This window comes from Chlorocebus sabaeus, chromosome 11, assembly GCF_047675955.1.
Source record: "Chlorocebus sabaeus isolate Y175 chromosome 11, mChlSab1.0.hap1, whole genome shotgun sequence".
In the NCBI taxonomy this organism is placed as follows: Eukaryota; Metazoa; Chordata; class Mammalia; order Primates; family Cercopithecidae; genus Chlorocebus; species Chlorocebus sabaeus.
Window position 1 is genome coordinate 27,183,366 of NC_132914.1, and position 17,960 is coordinate 27,201,325.

The 17,960-nt window shown below is 35.6% G+C and overlaps 1 protein-coding gene across 3 annotated transcripts in view; it reads right to left on the bottom strand.

The window, feature by feature from the left end:
• ITPR2 (inositol 1,4,5-trisphosphate receptor type 2) overlaps positions 1–17,960 on the bottom strand; it is a 485,309-nt gene that overhangs the window by 71,435 nt on the left and 395,914 nt on the right. For all 3 annotated transcript variants that reach the window (XM_007967992.3, XM_073020570.1, XM_007967993.3), the window contains exons 50-52: positions 11,056–11,220; positions 7,303–7,498; positions 3,284–3,376 (exon numbers count right to left, since the gene is read on the bottom strand). In XM_007967992.3, the coding sequence (XP_007966183.2) occupies positions 3,284–3,376; positions 7,303–7,498; positions 11,056–11,220 (454 nt within the window). The remainder of the gene's footprint in view (positions 1–3,283; positions 3,377–7,302; positions 7,499–11,055; positions 11,221–17,960) is intronic.

Genomic DNA, 17,960 nt, shown 5'->3' on the forward strand with positions numbered 1-17,960 from the left:
GAAAGGTCTCTCTGTCTAATCTCCCAACAGCCAATCTCTATTGTGATGATCAGCCATAGCACTGCTTGTAATACTCACCTTATCTTATAACTTTTTATGTTTCCCTTACTATAAGTTCTATAAAGGCCAGAATCATGTTTGTTTATTCAACACTGTGTCCTCAACATCTAGCATGGTGGCTGGCCCAGAGTAGGGGCTCAACAAATGCAACTATATGAAAGAATTAATGAAGGAATGAATATACAAGGCTTTTATTATATTATCATCCTCATCATCAAGGTTTATACTGAGTAGACTTAACTACTCTCCTGTTTTCTAAAAGTATTTACTTTTTAAATTTTAGGATCAAAATGTCACAGTAGTATTAACGTGAAATAATTACAATAGACCATTTGGTTGAGCATCAACAGTCATGACTGGGGAGCTGTATAAAGCCTAACATTTGCAGGATTACACAGAGCTGGGCAGTCAACCATCCTGGGGGAGTCTCACACTATGAATGACCTGGAAGACCTCATTCTAGGAGAGTGGCCCTGGCAGTTCTCTCTGTCTGTGCCTTGGGAGCCCTGGCTACCACACTGTGGGTGAGACTCAGATCCTCTTCTGGGCCCACTGGGTCAGCCCTCTCTGTACACTCTGGAAGAAGGAATACTAACTTTGTTGCTGGTTCACTAGCAAAGCAATATTTTGTCTTGAAATCAAACCACAGTTAAAGTATATTTGCTTTAAAATAAAGGAAACAATAGTAAAGAAATATTCAGAGAGAGAAGACCAATGCAAGCATAGGGCCACTGATACTTGGAACCATGTTGTTAAAATGAAATAATAAAAAGTTAATAATAAACTTTTTAACATATTATTTTTCATACTGTTAAGGGGGAAAATGGTGAATTGAAAAAGAAATAAACACTGATGACAATCATTTGAACTTTGAGGTGACCAAAGAGATCCCAAGAGTCATTTAATTTTACCCAGCTATTTCAACTATGTTCAAGTTTTCAAAATATCTCTTCTTAAAAAGTGATTTTTTAAAAAGTCATGGATAATGATGGAAAATGAGGGACACCTGTAGAGCTGAATTTGAGACTGTGACAGACCCTGCAAGCTGCTGAAAAATGCTGTTTGACACCAAGACAAGATACTAAAGTGGATCACTAAAGAGACAGCGTGAGTTAGGACCAACCCACGCTATCAGCGCATTCAGTACGTGTTCAGACTAACCTCAAATTAGAAACGTAGCAGACATCATGTATCTGGGCTTTGGAAAAAAGTCTTTGATAAAAAGTCTCATGATATCATTTCAAAAAAGATAGAGAAACATGGGCTGAATGACATTAACAGTTTATTTAAGAGAGATTTCTATGCAACTGAAGAATTGCGCAAAATGCAACCGTGTCCATGTGAGAGCATGTTCTAGAGCTTAGCACTGCGCTGCTGCCCGGTGCATTTCTGGCACCTTTAATGGAAATCTTCTAGAACAGAGGCTGGCAAAAAAAAAAAAAAAAAATTTCTGTAGCCAGATGGCAAATATCTTAGGCTTACATACAGTTTCCCTCACATGTTTTTCTTGAAAAATAAAAATAAAAATTTTACAATCATTCTTAGCTCTACATGTATAAAACTAGGGCAAGTCATATTTTCCCAAGGGACATAGTTTGCCATCTTCTGTCTAAGGGTGTGTCAAACTTGAGGACATCAGGGAGAATAAATATATTGCTTGACAGAATCAAGATCCATACAGACACTGTGAGGCTCGTGGCACATTAGAACTGGAAGGGACCTGAAACCTAGAGATCATCTGGGCAAAGACCTCCTGATCTATTCACTGGTCAAACTGGGATATCCTGGGATTATGCGCTAGCAAAAATATATAGAAAAAATTGCATGGGCTTCTATTTGAAGTCCCAGACTCCTAATTATATGAGAACAGGGTGGCTGTTTATGACTTGACAGTTGAACCAGTGAAGGATGGCATTTTAGCCAACGGTCAGCCAAATATGGGTCAAGAGTGTGATGTGGTTCTAAACTCCAGTATCCAGAATAAGATAGCACCTTTCAACTGCTTTCCCTGGAGTGTCATGGCAGTAGTCACTGTTACAGTATGTGAGGAAGGCTGAAGAAATTGGAGGTGTTTAGACTGGAGGATGCAAATAACAGGATTTTACAAACTGCAGAGCACAATAATGTTATACGAGTCAAGAATGAGCTGGTTCTTATTGTGAGCTTTGACTTGGAGAGCAGGCAGCAGGGGAGAGAAGTTCTGGTGACAGCTGCCCATAGTGCCTATGGCTGCTGGGACACTGGATGGAATGTATTTCAGGTGCTTAATTCTCTCTTTAGGTCAAAAAGCATAAAATATTTGTCAGTAGAAGGGTCTATTCATTATTCCTCAAGCAATAGTCCAACATCTCAAGGAAAAGGACGTTTAGGAAAGAAAGCACTATCATTATGACCAGACAAACAATGTGGTCCCAGATGGAAACTGGGGAACTCCACACCTACACTATGCTTAACTCTTTCTTCCCTTATCTGTCCTAAGTCTAACTTTGCCCTCTGTAGATACAACACATCAACTCCTACTAAATCTGCTCCTTTTTGTATATGACAACCCTTGAGATATTTGAAGACATACACTCCCTAAATCTTTGGTGCTTCAGGAAACAGATCACTAACTTCTTCTACAGTTCATTAAATATCACACATGCCATAGTTTCCAGACTGCCACATCCTATGAGATCAATTCATAGTTTAAAAAATTATTTTTGTATGTATGATTCCATTTGATCCTGTGGAGGAAGGGAAAGTTTCATTCTCATTCTTTCTCTAGAGAGAGAGATAGGCAGGCAAGTCATCTGAACAAAGTCCAGGAAATTTGCATAATTTGTCCAAGACATAGAGCTATGGGGTGTCAGGACCAGGATTATTACCACGTCTTTTGAGTTATAAGCCCATGCTCTTCCCTATCCTGTGTTAAAGGCTACACAGCTAAAAGGGACTCAGTGTGGTTTGCAATATGGTAATAGAATCTTCAGCAGCACATACCACAGGGTAAATGTGCTGAATCCTCCTAATAGAAACAATACAAGGGACAGGAGAGGGGTACAAAATGACCAATGTGGGAATCTTTTCTCCAGTTCAAATCATCTTGGTTCTTCTACCCTCTATTCTTCTATTTCAATCCATCATGAAATTTGTAGAGTAACTCCCTAAGACGTAATAATATTTACCAAATAAAACTTCAGAGATATCAAGTTCATACTGACCCAGAGTCCTTTATACAAACCTGTATTTGAAGCTGGAATTGTGGGTGAACAGTTCTCCCTGGCACATGCTTCCATCATGGTAGTTAAAGTCATGGTAGGCACTTGATGACTGCCTAAGAAAATACAAAGTAGTACATAATATAGAGTCAAATATGCACCTGATGAAAACTGAACCTACAGTTCTAAAGATATGTAAATTAAAGCCATTCATACTACAACTTAGCTGTGTTCCTAAAGTCCTAGGAAGTTAGTATGGAATTCTGAACACAGTTTTGCCTATTGAAGCAATTTTATAAATGGAGAATAGGGTCATAGCCCAACCCACTAAAAGCCTTTTATACCTTTTTTAAGTGGTTGAGATAAAGTATTAATACTGTAGACCTTTACAACCATGTGTAACAATGTTTCTATGGGCAAACTCATTCAGGGTTCTGACTTGGGATGCCAGGAACATATTCCCTCAACGCAGTTGGCAGTCCCTGAGCCCTAAGCCACTGGTCCCTACAGCTGAGGCAGGGACTGCTGCTGGTAGTGGTTCTAATGGTCAGGTACAGGTTCTAGGGAACTAAGGGCATCATATGCCTTGGGGAGCAAGAATCTTCCGCCAGATCTGTGTTCAGGATCTTCTGTTCTTCCATAGTCCCCAGAAATCCATCTGCTTCCTGGCTCATCACCTATTTCCCTGACCCAGAACAGAATAGAAAATAGGCACCCTCCTATTTGTATGAAACAATGTTTCATTTTTTAAAATGCTTCTGTTAGTAACAAATATGAAGTAAAGAGGTTCTTCTCAAACCTATTTTTCACATAGAGCCATCAAGGGAAATCTTTATGATGGAGAGACAAGGGTGGATCCAGTTGCAGCTACAAAGGTTGTAGCAGTATTGATGTGCATTTCCCAGCAATGCCACACCATGGTTACCCTGAGTCTGACTCATCAGCTGAGATGGAGTAGAAGTGGCAAAGGAAAGCTGGAGTTTGGAGGAAACATGGGGAGGCAGAGTGAGGCTGAGAGAGCTAGTGTCCTCCCCAGAAAGGGTCTACAGATTTACCTCCATCCCCTGAGGGTGGGCACATCCCCATTATCCCTGAGTTGAGGGTGGGTGGGTGTTGGGGGTTAGAAAGTGAGAGGAGAGGAGTATGCCCTGTGGTCATTCCCTTACTTAAAGCATTCCCTTACTTACTGAAGCATCCTGCTAGGCTCTACAGGCCCAGAGCTGAGGCTTGGGAGAACAACAGTCAACTAGAGGACATGGAGATAAATCTGTGGACCCTATAATTGAATGGAGAGAGTGAAGTACAGATTTTTTTTTTAATGTAATACATTAGAGGAGGAAGAAGTGAATTCTAGGAGGGGGAAAAAACAGAAAGCCTTTTGGAAAAGGGTCCATCTAAAGGAGTCATAGGACTTAGATTCATCAAGGTAAGGCAGGGAGCAAAGGGGGTGATTCCAGGTGCAATTTGTCTGACAAAAGGCGCAGAGGTCAACAAAGGCATGGACCAGCCAGAGTGACCACAGCTACCAGCCACTACTTTAAACCAAGAACCCCACATCCAGTGCAGATCCAAAGGCTGTGAACCAATGAGAGACGATGAGAGCTGTGGTTGGAATGAATAATTTGGGCAGGCAGAAGAGAGGCTGCAGGTGGGGAAGCTACATGGCGGCTCCTGCAGAATTCTGGGTGAGTGGAAATGAAGGTGAGAAACAGAAGGGTGAGAAACAGGAGAGTGGCCCTGAAAATGGGGAAGAGGGACAGGTGTGGGTGAGAGAAACTGTCACCTCCACTTCTCAACACATCCTTCTCTCCAAGTTCACAGACTTTTCTAAGACACCAATTTCCTGATCATTGCTCAAGTGGCAGCTACTTCATCTATCAAGCCAGATTCCTCTGGTCCTACAGGCAGGATCTGTGTTTCCAATGGCATTTGCCAATTACCCATCCTCTACTCTTACAGGACTCTGTGATGGCTTTACCATTCAGCTTTAGAACTCTCAACCTCTCCCCGTTGCTCCCACCAACTGGTTTTCTGATCTTTTCTTCTCATTCGTTAAAGAGTTGCATACTTCTCTCCAAATTTCATTGGCTACCCAGGGGTGTTCTCAATAATGTCACTCAATATACATAGTCAACTTTGCAAGTAAATAGTGTTCAATACATGAAAGAATAAACTTAGCTCTGTGTATCAATAGAGACAATATATGGCATTAGAAATGAAATTTAAAATATTGTGAAAACAAGGGTGTTTTTCCTAGGGCATCATGTCATGTATAATCTCAATCTATGAAACAAACACTCTTAATCTATGAATAATCAAGGGTTTTTAACAGTTAACTTTGTTAACTGTTCCCATATGCTGGGTTTTCATCGTATTTATAAAAGCTTATTTAACAGCATTCTATATGAATGTGCATATATTTTTAATAAAGAGCTTGAAACTTCCGGTCTACTGTTGTCCATTTTGTAAAAAACAAAAAAAAGAAAAAAGGCATTTCTCCAAGGAAAATATTTATATTCATAATACAATGATAACCAAGTTACTTTTTAAAGAGCACAAAATATTTACCACTTGATTCATAAGACAATAACTGCTGAACACATTTTGAATTCATAAATTATGATTCAGCTTTAGACTCAATCTGTACTGAGTTACTCAATGTCATCATGCCTCAAATCTAGTTAAGTAATTAATGTAATTAATGTGGAGGTTTTGGGAAGCAGACAGTCTATATATATATACACACACACATACATACAAACACAGGTCCCTATATTTATACCTGTAAAATTCTGGGAAAAGTAACATTTAAGGAAGAAGAACAAGAAAGACAGTAACAGAAAATACTTTATGTTCTTGTGAATAAAGAATAATACCTAGGTATAAAATTCAGGACAGTCTCAAGTTTAATAACTTCCAGTCCACATATATGATGTTTCCATTCTGTGCTTTGTGACTGAGACTTACTAATAGACTTAAATGCCATAATCTAAGAAATATACTACCATATATCCTCAATTTAGTATTTAAGAAATGTTTGTTAAAGGCAAGAAAGAATACCATTTTCCAGGCATCACTAATTAAATCCTAGTTTTATATTTAATGGCTTGAGGAGAAAGAGTGTCATATTTTGGTTTCCATTCTCTACAACCCATAGTCAACAGAATCACCCAGAGAAACCATTAGCAAAGTGCAGAACTATGATTTCTACCCAGCAAAGCAGGAGAGGAGGAAAAAGAATAATAAACTTCGGAAGCTTAACCAAAACAATACAAGGTAGGAAAGGGGGAAAAACACTTTAGAAAGCTCAATAAATAAAAAAATCAAAATAACACAGAGAGAATAAAGCCTAACACCACAGGAATCACATTGATTATAGATGGATGGTGTCTAACCAGTAGCAACAAAAATAAAGAGAGTATAAAAGTTCTGAAAGTCACACACTGATAGATTTGGCCCATTAATCCCAATATTTTGAGCATGTCTTCTTTGTTTTGCTCAATATTTTGAGCAAATTTCTTATGATCTGGTGGTTTCAAATCAAAGCATTTATCATTTTCAATTATTTAAGTATAATATTATATACTATGATCAAACATGTATGGAATAATGATTGTGAATGATGCTAGCTGTTACTTTTGGGGAGACAGGGAAAAAGAGGAAGAAAAGATTTTTAAAGTTATTATCCTGCACTGAAGTTGTTGACTATCTTTTGGATGGCGGGGTGTCCTCAGCTTTATTGAAACTTTTTACTGAGACTGAGCTAGGATGATGTTTCTTGTGTAAGTATTTCCCTGTACACGCTGACAGCTAATATACAGCCTCAGAGTATTTCACATTCCTGACTCTTAGTAGTAAAGAAACATATTCTCAAAGGAATAAAAGAAAACATTTCCTCCATTCGGGTTTATCTGTAAACATATTCTCAAAGGAATAAAAGAAAACATTTCCTCCGTTCATGTTTATCTGTAATCCTGTTAACAAGCTACACACAAGTCATATCTGCCATCAGAGAAACCTCATTTAGTGGTAATAGCAATACCTGTAACAGGAGTTCGGTTTTTCAGCCTATCAACTTCCATAGTGAAGTCATCCTTCAAAAAAAGGAACCCAATAATGGAAAACAGGTAGACGAGGATGAGAGCCAGGACTGCAGTTAGAATAATAGAGCGGCCATTTCGTGTGACACTTTTTATGACATTCAGCAGAGTCTCTTCTCTGTACACCAAATCAAAAAGCTACAAAGATAAAGAAAACACTAATAAGAAAAGAAGGCATTGGAGAAAAAGGTGAACAAACATAAATATAATTACAAACACAAATGCAAACCATTCTAGTTTATATATAAAGAAATAACCTAAACCACCTTAAAATGAACCAAAGTATTTATTTCTTCTCCAGCTAGAATATATTAACTGTTTTTCTGTAAAGATACATCTAGCACAACATATAATGTGCATCTGTGGGTTTCATAACCAACATAATATCAATTTACTAAAACATTATAGAAATAGCTTAGTTTTACATTTGAATTCAGAAAAGTTATATTGTACTTTACCAACTGAGCTACTTATTCTTTATTTTTGGTCTTACTGATATTCTGCAGTTACTTCTGGAATATGTAAAATGGCTTAAGTGAGAATGCTGAATTAGATCCTCGTAAGTGATGAATAATTGAGAAATTCATTAAATGTATTATTTAATCAAGGGATTACCGGTGAAATTGTAAGAACAGTTTCATGAGTCTGATGCAGTGGGAAAAGTATGAAATTTAAAAATATTTGGAAAATGCAAACACCCTTCCTTAGTAACAGGGTATAACGAGGAAAAAACCTATTACTTTAGTATATACTTGGAAATGGAAGTAGAAACAAAAATATAATATGTAATTTTGCTAATTGACTTTCTCTAATAGGTTACTACCTATTTTGTCTTCAGTAATAGAAAATCTACACACTAGTCAAGCTTTGTGTTTGCAATCTGTAGTAGACACTAAGGACAATTTAATTTATTGCTACATTATAAAGTTGAAATTATATATTAGAAAGTACATGTTTTATTATTAAAATCTAGTTAAACACAATAAAATCACATTCACTTTTAGAAAGGTATAAATATCTGTTTGGAAATGAATAGTATTTTAAAAATTGGAATAATTGGAGTTTGTCTTCTATCTGTGGGCAGTAATTACAGTTTCTGAACTGGCTGAAATGATCAATTATGACCCTTTCAGGGCCTTGGTCTATTTTTTTTCTGAGTACTGAGGGTTACACAGTTACTGTCCAATTTAATTGTAGTCTTGCAAATAATTGCTGTCTAGATATTAACTTGTTTGCTCACCTTAGGAAACTGCTATTTTATGATGGTTAAATTGTTTTAAAGTCTATTTTGCTATCTATTTACCTCCTGGAAGGAGCAGTCAGCTTTAGAAATAAAGTCAATATTCTTCAGTACAGACAAATTAACTAATGCACATTCAACTTCCAAATTGTCGACATTGTGGCTTATTAAATTTATTTAAGCAGAAAGTTGACATAGTCGAGATTTTTCTTTAAGTTAACTCAGCAGAGGTTTAAAGAAAAAAAAATCTGGCAATGTGCTGTAGTTCAGCTCTAGAGAAGGTTTATAGCTTTCAGAAGCTCCTGGGATGCTTGCTAAAAATGCATACGCCTGGGTTCCATTCTAGGCCCATGGAATCAGAATCTTACAAAAGCTGTTGACATTGGGCAGGCTGATTGTTCTTTCCATTTATTTCTGAAAACAAAATCTAGAGTGTGGTTTTTATTATTCTGGATAAAGGACTGACAATTTTGGGTACAACAGGGAATTAATATTCACATATTTTTCAAATATAAAAAATCTTTAAAAAATATGCTTACATATGATTTTTGGTATTATGTATATTACAATTTTCTTCTAGTACTCTAAACATCAAAATAGACTATATCCTTTTCAGAACCAACCCAATAAGAACAAACTAGCATCAATACTGTAAGATTTGAAAGATAAAAGACCAGAGGAAAATACAATTAGAAAATGGGGTTAATAAAAACATAAACATGAGTACATAATTTCACATGTTTTTCGTATTATCTGATATGGTTTGGCTCTGTGTCCCCACTCAAATTTTATCTCGAATTGTAATCGCCATGTGTCAGGGAAAGGACCTGGTTGGAAGTGACTGGATCATGGGGGTGATTTCCCTCATGCTGTTCTTGAGATGGTGAGGGAGTTCTCTGGAGATCTGATGGTTTTTAAAGTGGCAGTTTCCCCTGTGCTCTCCTCTTTTTCTTTTGCCACCATGTAAGACATGCCTTGCTTCTCCTTCAACTTCCACCATGATTGTAAGTTTCCTGAGGCCTCCCCAGCCATGTGGAACTGTGAATCAATTAAAACTCTTTTGTTTATAAATTACTCGGTCTCAGGTAGTATCTTCATAGCCGTGTGAGAATGGACTAACACATTCTCTGTTTAATGGATCTTGATATTCCTAGTCTCCCATACTATCCCTATCCATTTTATAAACAAGAAAGTTGAGCACAAAAGTATTATAAATTCATCAAATCCTATACATTAAATGGGTATAGCTTTCTGTATGTCAATCATACTTTAGTAAAGTGGTTTAAAAATTATAGAATATTACATGTCAGTCAGGTAAAAGTGCTGGGTATAATAGGACTTTATATATCACAAACAGGTTAAAAAATGAACTTTTTCTGGTGAATCAGGGCAAAAAGAATTCATTTAGATTGTTAGAACAGAAAAAATATCTACTAATGAATAATCTAACTTAACTGCCTATAAGTTTATATGAAAATACAATAGACAAATCTACTCTTCACTGTGGCTCTTTCAAATGTTTGAGGGTATATGGAAAATTGGCCTCATTTCAGTCTTCTCAAATGGGTGTGCTAGATAACAGGGAGGCAGGAGGTGCTGGATTTGTCCCTCATCACTCAGGCAAATTTTTCAACAAAATGTTTTTAGATCTTTAACTTGTTTTCAGGGATCATCTCATTGGAAAATGCTCTCCACTGCATGCCAACTATGAACTGGAAAGATAAATAAATTGTTCCTATGGCATCATGATGGTAACCTGGTAGTGCTTTTTAAGTTTCAAAATATTATCACATATGTGTATTGACTCCTCTCCTGGTTTATGGCTATAAACCAGTACATATGTAGGAAGGTAAATCAGAATTTTTTTAAAAAGCAACCTTTAGAAAGAAAATCTGAAAGAGCTGCTTAGTGAGTTAAATATATGTAGATAAATTTAACAGCAATGACATATTAAACCGAAAACTAAAAGACTGTTCTTAAAACAACTGTCTTTTTGCTATGATTTTTTTTTAATTCCCCTCATTTTACTTACATGCCATTCTAAAGGTACACATAATTTTTGATATTATAAATAAATTACAGTGATTTCAGTACCGAAGAAAATATACTCCTATTTTGTCTCCCACACTCTGTAGGAGAATCTTTAAATGTAAAGGGAAATATTAGTTGGCTGAAAGCAAAAGCAGCCCTTGTCATGTGAAGCCTGGGTCAAGAGGTGGGGTGACTGGTTGCTTCTCAGAGAGGAAATAAAGAACTCCACCACCTGTGTGGTTTCCCAAAGAAAAAAAGACTACGAATGATAATAATTCATGCTTTTCCTAGGAAATTCTAAAAATAACATAATTTGTCCTAAATGTCAGGCTTTGCTCAAAAAAAAAATCAAAGGAAGAGGCATAAGAAGCAGCAGCATTGTGTACTTTTTCAGCAGTGATTGTCCACACAGCGATGTACTCACCAGGAAGCTATAGAAGAATTCATGGACAAAAAGGCCCAGCATGCAAACCAGGACATACGCCACGTGATAGAGAAAGGCCATATCCAGGATGACTGCTCGGTACCCACGGGTGAACGTGCCACGATTTCCAACAAAACTCACCAGAAATACAATTTTATTACAAAGCTAAAGGGAGAAAAGGATTAGAGATTACTGTCTTATTACTGTCTTATTTATCCTGAAACTCACATGAATGAAAATTATTATTCATAAAGTCCATGACTTTTTGACATGGATGAAACTATTATTCATTAAAATCTATGACTTTTTGACATGGATGAAAATTGTTATTCATAAAGACCATGACTTTTTTCATAATTTCTCATTTTATAATTCTTCAGCATTGCTTACAAAGTGGCATGTAAACATTATACATGCAAAACTTGCATCCTTTGCAGCTTCAGGAAGAGAGAGAATGACTAAGAGACTATGCAATCAAGACAGGTCTGGATTTAAATCTTGGCTCTTCCATTACTGTTGTATGACCTAGTTCATGCAGTTGAAGGACTTGATGGTTTATTCTGAAAAACTGGAATAAAAGAATTTCCACCTCATAGAACCCCTCAGATGATTAAATGATATAATATGTATGAAGTCTTTAATACAATGACTCCTAAAAATATTACTTTTATTATATTTTTATAGTAAATGTAATATGTAAAATGTTTTTATTGTGCTGTAAATATAACAGAAAAATATCTTTTCAGAAAATATCCAGAGATCTCTGTTCTTGATTTTATGTTTTTATTCTGGACTTTGTCTACTGAGTAGTATTTTAAACAAGTAAGTGATTAAAATTATTTTTGCATTTAATTTACTTTATATACATAGAAAATATAAATATACTTACATACCTGAGTCAAACTAATGTATGTATATATTTTCTAAGCCCTATGTGTGATAATAATTCAATAAACATTTTGGAGTGTTTATTACGCTTCTGACCATGTACAGTATTTATATTCAAACCACATTTTATATTGCCTTTTGTGGCATAATTTTGGAATGTAGAAATTTATACTGAGATCCTTTGGCAATAACAACGATGTGTGTGCACTGATTTATAAACTTAGCACCATCTATTTAGTTCTAGAATCACTGCAGTAATTATAAACCAAAGAGCCAATTTTGTGTCTTAGTCATCAAGGAAAGAATTACAGATTTCAAGGGTTTACAGTTTGCTCTTCTTAATTGTTCTGAGTTCTTTAGGTTATCTAATGGAACCATATTTGTCCTTAAATGTCCAGTCCTAACTTTGGAAAAACAGGTTGCTCTTTGCAACATTGTTGATTTGTTCAATATATACTAACAAATTATGGAATGATTTTTAAATAACATAAGAAGGACCATAACACTTTGAAGTAGATGCAAAATTTGGGGGATCGGAAAACCTTTTCCTTTCCATTTCTGAAGTTCAAATCAGTACAGATGAAGTGAGAAATGGGTTACTACTACATGTTTTGAAGAGCCAACCAAATTAACACAGCAACTAAAAAGGCCAAAACTTTCCTAAATTTTTCCCCTGCTGATTAAGCATCCTCTCAATAATCAATGTTATTACTTCATTCATGTCTTACTTCACTGTTTAGTGTTTCATCATCAATATTTTATGCTATTATTAAGGATAGCTGTAGCAGAATGGATGCCTTTATATTTTCAGCCCAAGAGCAGGTTTAATATTATAAGAACTTATTATTTTAAAACCCAGGAAATATATAAAAATGCTAATCTATATGACATATTTAACAATAAACACCCCTGAAAATGGTGAAAAAGAGTGTCCAGAAGAAGACTACTCAGTAGTTAATTATTTAAATTGTTTTGAATGCCCATTATTATTTAAATTTGTACTATTTACCTTGATTCACCCACCAGAGTTCAATATGAAATAGAAATAAGTTGTATAACAATAAAATTAATAAATGGAGTCATGAATTTTCAGAAAGATGAATATGTTTAAGACACATTGTTTATATGATCTCTAATTCTCTAAATGAAATCATAAAAATGATGCAGAAAACCTATTTATAAGCTCCATATACTGAAGAAAAAAATACACTGAATTTTAATTATCAAAAAGAACAATACGTTTCATTTCTCAAATAATGCAAAAACAAGGCTACATTTCTTCCTAAAAGAGACTCCACCATTTTCACCTGAAAAATAAAGATCTGCCTAATTTGTTTTCAGGTTTTGGTTTTTGTTTTATTTTTGAACCTTGATCTAGAGCTTGACAAATAGATTCCTGTTCTCTTCACTAAGTCTTGACGTGGAGTGGAGTTGATACTGACAGTGGCGTCTACCTATTTCTGCTGAGATCAAAAACAGGGAATTTGGTGTCCTTTTGTTTTAAAGTGTTCATGTGAAGGGGAAATATGTGCAGGAATAAATGATTTGGGTGGGAAAGAAGTTGAACTGTGAATTCTCCTTTCTTCATGAAATTTACAAATTGTTTTCATACAGAATTTTCCATGAAAGCTTGGAATATTTATGCCAACAATGAGCAAGTTGCTAAAACAGTCTCCCTTTTCATGTCATTAAAAAGTGGACATTGTCTAACCAGTCCTTCATTTGTCAATGCCATTATAGCAAGTGTCCATGTGGGTGACGAAAAGTGGATGGTGTGCCCAGAAAACTGGGCAAGATGGTCACAAGGCTCTTCTGAGCTGGTGCTAAGAGGTTCCTCAAGTCAACACACAAATGTCAATTTGAAGGACCATAACTGTCCTATATATATATTTTTTCTTACTCTGTCTATTATTCAAAGCCATCCCTGATACAGTTTTCGTTGGGGATGAGGTGAATTGTGTGATGGTGGGGAAAGGGATGGAACTGAAACAGCATCAATGCAAGCTTTGGGACAGTTTTTAAAAAATGATAATACACCATCCAAATGATTTACCAATAGGTCTTCTGAAAAAAAAAGCAAAATTAATGTTTGTTTAATTAATGTATACTAAAGTAAGTTCATTACATTTATTTAAATTTACTTAAATTATCTATTTGTGAATTATGAAATCATTACTAATTATTTACTAAACAACTAAATTACTTACTAATTATTTACTAAATAATTAATATATTTAATTAATTTAATTAGTTAACAATATAGTAATTAATTAGTAAATAATTTAACTAATTAAACTATAAAGTGTATATGAAAATACTACTTATTTAACCAATAATGTAACGATATTACTGAATAATAATAAAATGCTACTTTATTGAATAATTTAACTAATTAATTAGATACTTTATTAGTTAAATAAGTTATTCAAGAAAGTAGTGTTTTCATATATACTTTATAGTTATTGATATGTCTTTGCAGGACTTTTAACAGTACAGTATAGTGGAAAGACACTGAATTCGAAGGCGGGTTATCTGGTTCCAGTCTTGGCTCTGCCACTAATTTCTTGCTTTGGTAAATCCTCCTGATGTCTATAGGACTTTGTTTTCTCATATCTAAAATGAAATGCCTAGAAGGGAATAATCCTTAAGCTCCCTCATAGCTGTAGAATTCTGTGTGATATCCTTTACATGTTACTATTTTACTTGATCACAGACATTTATAGCTGCTTTATCTTTGTCTTTACTTTATTCATTTGGTGTTATTTGGTACTCCATCACTGATCAAGAATTCTATCCCCATCTTACATTGTTTCTATGGGAAAACATGACCTATTTTTTAGGAATAAATCGCATAAGAAAAAGACTGTCTACTTATTTATTGAAAGGTAAAACTGAATTTATGATTTTCAACTCAATTACCATATTTTCATCAACCATGTAAGTTAAACTTCTTACTAAAAATGAGATGGTTTGATTCAAAAATCTCCATTTCAGGGGCATTACATCTAAGGCAAGACAAGGTTCTAAGATCAATGTGTAAGGCAAAATTTGCATGCAGTCAAAATCACCCTGGAAATCTCTTAAATTGCTGACAAAACAGAACAGCAAGCACAGGTCATGTAAATGGTAGTGTCTCTTACTAAATTCAGCTCATCCTACTTTAACCCCAACACTGCAGCGGTTTTCTGTTTCTGCAACTAGAAGTAGTTAGGAGCATTCAGTGACCATATTATGTGAAAAAGTGTGTGTGTGTGTCTGTGTGTGTGGAGAGAGAGAGACACAGAGAGAGAGAGAGAGGGAGAGATAAAATGAAATTTGTTTACTCTGAATATATCATTGAATTTGTGTAAGTTAAATGAATGTACGGTGGAACTCAACCTCACAAATTAGCAGTAACATGAGACCTCCCAGAAAGCTATCTACAGGTAAGTAACTAGGGACATTACCCTATTAAATCTGAACACAGTGGCTCATTGTTAGTAGACTAGCTATCTGCTAAGCTCCATTTGCTTCTTCTCCCTGCAAATGGTGAGACCAAGTTATTAAATGAATTACACATTTCCAGGTACTATTAGAAAGGAAAAATCATTATAGATAAGAAGTTTAGAAGATATTAAAAGATCTTTTGCTGATATTTTACTACATTGTTATTTATTTAAAAGTCTGAACAACAAAAATTAATGAAGTGGTTAAACAGATTATATAACACCCATATGACTGGAAATAACAGTTATTAAAATGAGATTTACAAATAATTTTAATGGCATGAAAAAATATTAAGTGATCCCGAATTTATAAAATGTGTGCTTATATTTTTCAGAATAATATATTAATTCCCATTACCAATAACCAACAATGCAGTGCAGAGGGAAGAAAACTAGACTGGGTTATAAGATGTGCTTTATAACTGAGAAAAACACACTTGAATTTTTAAAAATATCTCAAATATTGAGATCACTTCTGTGACAAGGCAAACTAGTTGAAATCTAGACCAACTGCTAGTTTTAGAAATGAATAAAGACAATAAAAAAGAAGTCAGTACTAAGTGGTTGAGTAACATAACACAGGTTGAGGATTTTCCTCCCTCTTGATTCCTTTTCCAAAAATAAGACTTTCTGCATTGGCTTAACATTGTGAAAGACAGAGTCCAGAAAAAACTCCCCGAGAACCAAAATACAAATGTTTTTACAATCAGAATAAGAATGTTTTACAATTAAAGGGTGCTTCTTATCACCGTTACTAATCTTTTCTAAATCTTTTCAACTTACCTTCTCAACAACCCAGTGAAGATAGATCAGGCTTTAGCATCTTCCCTTCACTAATGAGAAGAATGAAATTCAAAGTCTTGCTGATTTGCCTAAAGTCTAGAACTCGGATGGTCATTAAGGCAAAACTGTCAGGTAGATGTCTTCTTCTGTTTTTCTTATTTCTGATACCTATACTTTTAGCATTTATAGTTTCACCTCTTACACAATGCAAACTTTTAAGTGTAAATAAATTAAGTTAATAAATGTACTAAAACTTAAGGTACAAAATATGACTAATTGATGTTTTCATGTATTTATTTCCTACCTCCTGGGTAATAATAAACCATAGATAACTTTGTAGTGAACTTGTTTTTTGGTTTTTGTTTTTTCCTTTTTGAGACGGAGTCTCGCTCTGTTGCTCAGGCTGGAGTGCAATGGCACGATCTCGGCTCACTGCAACCTCCACCTCCTGGGTTCAAGTGATTCTCCTGCCTCAGCCTCCTGAGTAGCTGGTATTACAGGCACAAGCCACCATGACCAGCTAATTTTTGTTTTGTTTTGTTTTGTTTTGTTTTTGAAACAGAATCCCATTTTGTCACCCAGGCTGTAGTGCAGTGGCCTGATGTCAGCTCAGTGCAACCTCTACCTCCCGGGTTCAAGGGATTCTCTGGCCTCTGCCTCCCGAGTAGCTGGGACTACAGGTGTGCACCACCACGCCATACTAATTTTTATATTTTTAGTAGAGACAGGGTTTCACGATGTTGGCCAGGTTGGTCACAAACTCCTGACCTTGCGTGATCCGCCCACCTCAGCCTCTCAAAGTGCTGGGACCACAGGCATCAGCCACTGTGCCCAGCAGTGAACTTGTTATGTTAAAATGAAGGTAGACGATACTCACTAAAACATTTTTATTTTATTTTTTGTAGAGATGAGGTCTCACTATGTTGACTACGCTGGTCTCGAACTCCTGTCTTCAAGCAATCCTCCTGCCTCAGCCTCCCAAAGTATTGGGATTACAGGCATGAGCCATAGCACCCAACCTAAAACATTTTTATTAATCCACATAATATTAAAATTATAGATAAAATTTTTTTCTATCTATATCTACAATATAAAAATGACAATTATTCCATTGAATGTGTTTATCCCAAATTAAAGTTGATTTTTTTTTTTTTTTTTGGTCAAAATACTCTGAGCAGCCAGACACAGTGGCTCATGCATGTAATCCCGGCACTTTGGGAGGCCAAGGCGGGTGGATCATGAGGTCAGAAGATCGAGACCATCCTGGCTAACATGGTGAAACCTCGTCTCCACTAAAAATACAAAAAAGTAGCCAGGCGTGGTGGCACGCACCTGTAGTCCCAGCTACTCAGGAGGCTGAGGCAGGAAAATTGCTTGAACTGGGAGGTGGAGGTTGCAGTGAGCCAAGATCACGCCACTGCACTCCAGCCTGAACGACAGAGCGAGACTCTGTCTAAAAAAGAAAAAAAAAAAAAAAAATGCTCTGAGCTGGTAAGACCATAATGTATCATTTGATTGTGCAAATAGATGTTCTATTCTGTGAAGGTCATTAGAGTCCCCAGATTTCTACAGTTAATAAGGGAGAGATGTGGCATATCTACATGTATATTCTTTCTCATAAATAAAGTGAAATATAAAACTTGCCTCTTCTATGAAGAGTCATTTGCTATAGCGGAATTATTTTCACCAAACCTGGCAAAAGCTATCTTCTTATCCTCTCCCATGAGGGGGAAAAATACACCAAATGTC